Here is a 5529-nt window from a genome sequence, read left to right on the forward strand (position 1 = left end):
TTCCTGAAATGGGTGGTCAAGGGGGGTGAGATTTTGGGGAAAATCTCAGTAAGGTTCGCAGCTGGAGCATTCTCCAACTATGACGCTTACTCCTGCAACAGTTTATAATAACAATACAAAATGGAACATTTAACATCATCATATAAAAATATCATGCCATCATCATCATCATCATATTCCTGCCGGCTTTTACGGACTTACGGAGATACCCAGAGTCCTCGTCAGGTTGCAACTGGAGTATCAGTGCACAGGCCAACATTTAATAGCATGGTTTTAAGTTTCAAAAATATCATAATCACATAATGTAAAGCACTATAAACATATTGCAGTCAGACCATAACTTATCATAGTTTCATAATGGTGGCATACATAGAGAGATTACTTCAACAACTGTAAACACTTACAGTACTTGTCGTTCTTTACTTGTATACTTTCAACTTTTGATCTCTTTACTTGCCTGTTTGCTCCCTTGACTCCCTAACATCATCATATCATCTTTTAGTAACTTATATAACATTCAACATTTGTGTTTTATCCATGTATAGGTCTCGGCTTTGCAGGTTTAATTACCTAGAGGAGTTGTTTTGCTTACTTACCCACTTGTGTAGGTTTTAGGACATTATTAGGTTATCATAACACTTAATAGAATTATTAAAGATTTCATTCTAGGCATGTATAGGTTCGGCCACCATAGATAAACATCTAGGAATATAATTTTTAAAACATGCTTTCAATTATATTATTAACTTAACATGGTTAGATCCTTTCAACATTAATCAAATAAAACCTCTTTTAGCTACATACCATTCGGCCTTATTGCCCTAAAATACCTAAGGGATTACTTCTAAAACATGCTTCTAACATTATTGATAATTTATCATGTTTAAATCCTAGAGCATCATTCAAAACATCATCTTATATATTCGGCCAACTAAGGTTATGATCATGCAAAATTGATTTAGAACCTAGGCTACTAAACATGCTAATCTAACATCATCATTTCATCATCTTTCATATCATTTAAACATCTCTTCATGCTTATAATTATCATACATGGTTCGGCCTTCTAGGGATCATATACTTAGGATATCACTTTCATGCTTTTACATGTCATTCCTAACCAAGAAGGTTCATAGGCTTACCTTTGATGATGATCAACGACTTAAGGAAACACTTCTTGACCTTTGACTACTTTGAATCTTCTTGAATGAACTTCCTTCCTCCTTGAACATACAAGGCCGCAAGCTTAAAGAGAGGAGAAGAGGGATTTTCTTGCTTAGAGATGAAGGGTTCTTTGGTGGAATTATTAGGAAGAAGGACTAAGATCCAGGCTTGTATTTGATCTTGGAACAATTAGGTATTTCTCACTAACACACTCACCATTTCGAAGCATTCATGGACTTCACAAAATGAACTAAACTCTTTGTTCTTTCCTTTGGTAGTGCCGCGGCTATAGAGGGAAAAATGAGAGACTAAAGCTTGTTCAAATAGGCAACCTAGAAGCCTTGCCATTACTTGATTGCTGGTAGGTTTCGATCACATTAAATGAGAGTAAGGTGGTGATTTGTTGTCATAGGTTAGATTGCTTAATTTAGGGACAAGAACATGATGTCAATTTCCTTGATTAAGGAAATTTAGTGATTGCTTGATTTAAGGAATTGATGATGTGTGACTAATCGTCATTAAAAGTTGCTCCCTTGATTTAAGGGATTGATGAGGTGTGACTAATCGTCATAAAGGTTGCTTCCTTGATTTAAGAAACAGAATTATTTGATTGATTGACATATTGTCATCAATTTGCTTGATTTAGGGAAAGTGATTGACTACTAATCATCATAATCCTAACTTCCTTGTTTAAAGGAATTTGACTGGCTTGACTTAAGGAAATTCGATTTGCATTTAATGGCTTGAAAATCAAATAAAATCAAATTCATTTCCTACACCTAGGCCGCGGATTTTAAATGCTTGGAAGGAAAAGATTTCCTTTAATTTTGGACCATGATTTATTCCTTAAGATTATGGACCTTTAACCTATTAACCTGACCTAATTTGTGCCTATTTTTCCATGATTTTATGACACTTTAAATTGACTTTTTAGAGCTTGTTTTCTCTAGTAAAACCGTGGGCTTCTTGCTTGTAGGGAAAGAATTCTAATTTAATTCCTAGTCATATAGTACTTCTTTAGGTTTATTATGTCATGGCCTTACTTTGGGCTTTAACTTGACTTGGGTTTCATTTACCTTATTGGACTTTACTTTATCATATAGAGCTTTCTTTGTATCACTTGGACTTGTCCACACTAAATGGAATTAAAACTTCCTTTGTTGGGTTATACTTTGATCGATGAATTCATTGGATCCCTAATGCTTATGTCTTTGGTCCATTGGACCCATACTTCTAATTTACTTAATCATAAACTATTTCATCTGAAATGTCTCGTTTATTAATTATCATAATTCTTCATTAATCATGATACAATATTTAGGGTTGTTATAATGATAGATAGTTTTTTAAGTCCTAAACCACCTAAACCACCTGCACTCTTTGGCTTTGTAATAACATCCCAACCAATAAGGTGCATGTGTTTTACTCTACTAGAGTCATTCCAGATAAAAGACCTCATCATCTGTTCCATCTCATTACAAATATTCTTGGGAATCATAGTTTTCTGCATATGATAATAAGGAATTGCACCTGAAACAGATTGAGCAAGGATCACTCTTCCAGCTTGAGAGAGGGATTGAACCTGCCAACTATTCAATCTTTCCTTCATCCTTTCAATAATTCCAGCAAACAGATTTTTATTTACTCTATCATGATTTATCATTGCACCCAAATACCTACCCACATTAGAGACCCTTTTAAACCCACTCACATCAGTAATTCTTTTTCCAATATCATCTAGAGTATTTTTAGAAAAATAAACACTTGTTTTTTGTTGACTAACCTTTTGTCCTGATATTTCACCAAATAAATTCAGACATCTGAGCAGAACTTGAATCTGCTCCTCACTAGCCTCTAAGAACAACATCAGATCATCTGCAAAGAGAATATGATATATTTTTGGACCACCTTTGCTTGCTCTAATCGGATTCCACATCCCTCCATTGATAGTTGTATCGATGATATGAGAAAGTTTCTCCATAGCAAGGACAAACTAATAAGGGGACAAATGATCCCCTTGCCTTATACCTCTACTTGGCTGAAATTCCTCTGTCAAGTTGCCATTCCAAATTACACTGGTCCTTGGACTAGAAACAACAACCATAATTAAATTAACAAGATGACTAGGTATCTTAATCTCCTCCAAAATTAGACGAATAAAATTCCAATTAAGACGGTCATAGACCTTTTCAAGATCAACTTTAACTGCCGTAAAACACCTTTTCCCCCTCATTTTCCTCATGGAGTGAACAAGCTCTTGAACAAAAACAATATTGTCTTGAATATGCCTATGAGGAACAAAACTTGTTTGAGCTGGAGACACCACTTTAGTCATAATTGGTTTTAACCGATTAACAATGATCTTGCTAATAATTTTGTAGACCACCGAGCAAAGAGATATTGGACGAAATTGAGTAATCAGAGATGGATTCTGAACTTTAGGAATAAGAACCAGAAGAGTGGAATTGATAGAAGCCAACATATCAGGGTAATTCCAAATATACTGCACTAGGGAGCAAACTTGTGGTTTAATAAGCTCTCAATTTTTCTTGTAGAAAATGGCAGGGAAACCATCAATCCCTGGAGCTTTGAAACTGTCCATATTGAAAACAATGTGTTTTATCTCCATTTCAATTGGATACTTATTAAGACAGTCCATATCACCACTCGAGAGAGCTGGCCACAAATTGTCAGAAGTAATCCATCTTTTATACTTAACATCTTCAGTGAAGAGAGCTTTAAAAAAATTACAGGCTAAATTCTTAAGCTCATTTGTCTCTGAAACCCAGCCACCACCATCATTTCTGAGTCTAAAAATTTTATTTGAGCTCCTCCTTACAACTGTTCTTAGGTGATAGAATCTTGTGTTTCTATCCCCATCCACTATCCACTTTTGTCGAGACTTCTGATACCAAAAAAGCTCCTCCTCTCTAAGGACATTTATCAGTAAGCTTTGACAATTTTCCTCAATTCTCTTCAAGCTATCTGAATCATTCAGCTCACGGTCACCTTGAATTTTAGCAATTCTACTAATAAGACTATTTTTCCTTCTATCAATGTTGCCAAAAACTTTTTTATTCCACACTTTGATATCCGGTATTAGCCTTTGGAGATATATGGGAAATCAAAGTCATGATCCCACTTTGATTTCAGAAAATTATTAAAGGAATGGTGCTCCTGCCACACAGCAAAAAAGTGAAACAGCCTAGAGCTACTATCTCTGGCATCTTCAAAAAGTTTGATAAGAAGTGGATTATGATCAGATAATAAACGAGGAAGAGTGGAGACTCTGGCTTCCTCAAATATAACTCTCCAACCCAGATTTGAAACCACCCTATCAAGCCTTTTAAATTTTTTATCTAAATTAGCCCATTTAGGACCCTTCCAAGTAAATAGAGAATCATCACAACCCATATCAACCACTTTACAGTCTTCAAGAACTGATGCAAATTTAGCACACTTTGATGGATCAGCCCTTACTCCTCTCTTTTTTTCATGTGTAAATGCAATTTCATTAAAATCTCCTCCTAGGAGCCAGGGTTCAAAATAGAGACACTAAGATTGCGTAAATCAATCCACAGATTTTCTCTTAATATTTGAGATAGGCTAGTATAAATAGCTGTAAAATAAAAAGACTGACGCGAAGGAATTTTCACATTACAGTGAATCAATTGGGAAGTTTTTGATAACACAACTACTTCAACCTTTTTGCTATGCCACATAACCCAAATCCCACCAGCGAAACCAACAGCCTCTTCCATAGCTGAACTATCAAATCCCAGTATTTTTAAGAGCTTATTACAAACTCCACTTTGGGTTCTAGGTTCAAGGAGAACAATAATATCTACATTATTATTCCTAACCATTGACTTAAGAGCTCCACCAAATTCTCTTTTGGCAGCCCCTCTAGAATTCCATATCAGAAAATTCATTAATAACTAAATTGGTTAAATGCATGTTTAAGGGATACCTGCTCCTTTTCATTCTTTTGCAGTGAGACTTCTGCTCCAGCAATATCTTCTAAACTGGAACTTGCTTGACCCTCTTGATGCTTATCCACCATCATTATATCTGGAAGCTTCAGTTCTAGTTCCCCTTTACTCAATTTTTGATCCAGATTCCCATTGCCCAAACCTTAGTTCAAAATATTAAGTTTTGGGCTGCCAATTGAAAGCTGCAACTTCGCTTCAGATTTTCCTTCTCTTGAGATTTCTCCCTCTATAGAATCACTCCTCTGACTTGGTACTATTTGCAAGGACAACTTTTTATTTCCAATCCCAACCTTTCCTCTATCAGAAACATCTTTAGGCAACCTCATATTATCTCCCTTCTTTCTATCTCACACCAATAAGAACTTTGAATTGC

The 5529-nt window shown here is 35.4% G+C and overlaps 1 protein-coding gene across 1 annotated transcript; it reads right to left on the bottom strand.

Moving 5' to 3' along the window:
- Nucleotides 1-3703: 3703 nt before the first annotated feature.
- Nucleotides 3704-5227, bottom strand: LOC133289618 (uncharacterized). Its single transcript, XM_061487600.1, has 4 exons — nucleotides 5157-5227; nucleotides 4805-5070; nucleotides 4367-4691; nucleotides 3704-4268 (listed from the first exon to the last, which is right to left on the bottom strand). The coding sequence occupies exons 1-4, from the start codon at nucleotides 5225-5227 to the stop codon at nucleotides 3704-3706; spliced, it is 1227 nt and encodes a 408-aa protein (XP_061343584.1).
- Nucleotides 5228-5529: the final 302 nt, after the last annotated feature.

Source organism: Gastrolobium bilobum, unplaced genomic scaffold (assembly GCF_033153095.1).
Source record: "Gastrolobium bilobum isolate Gb01-03AN ecotype WA unplaced genomic scaffold, APGP_CSIRO_Gbil_v1 utg40273, whole genome shotgun sequence".
Lineage (NCBI taxonomy): Eukaryota > Viridiplantae > Streptophyta > Magnoliopsida > Fabales > Fabaceae > Gastrolobium > Gastrolobium bilobum.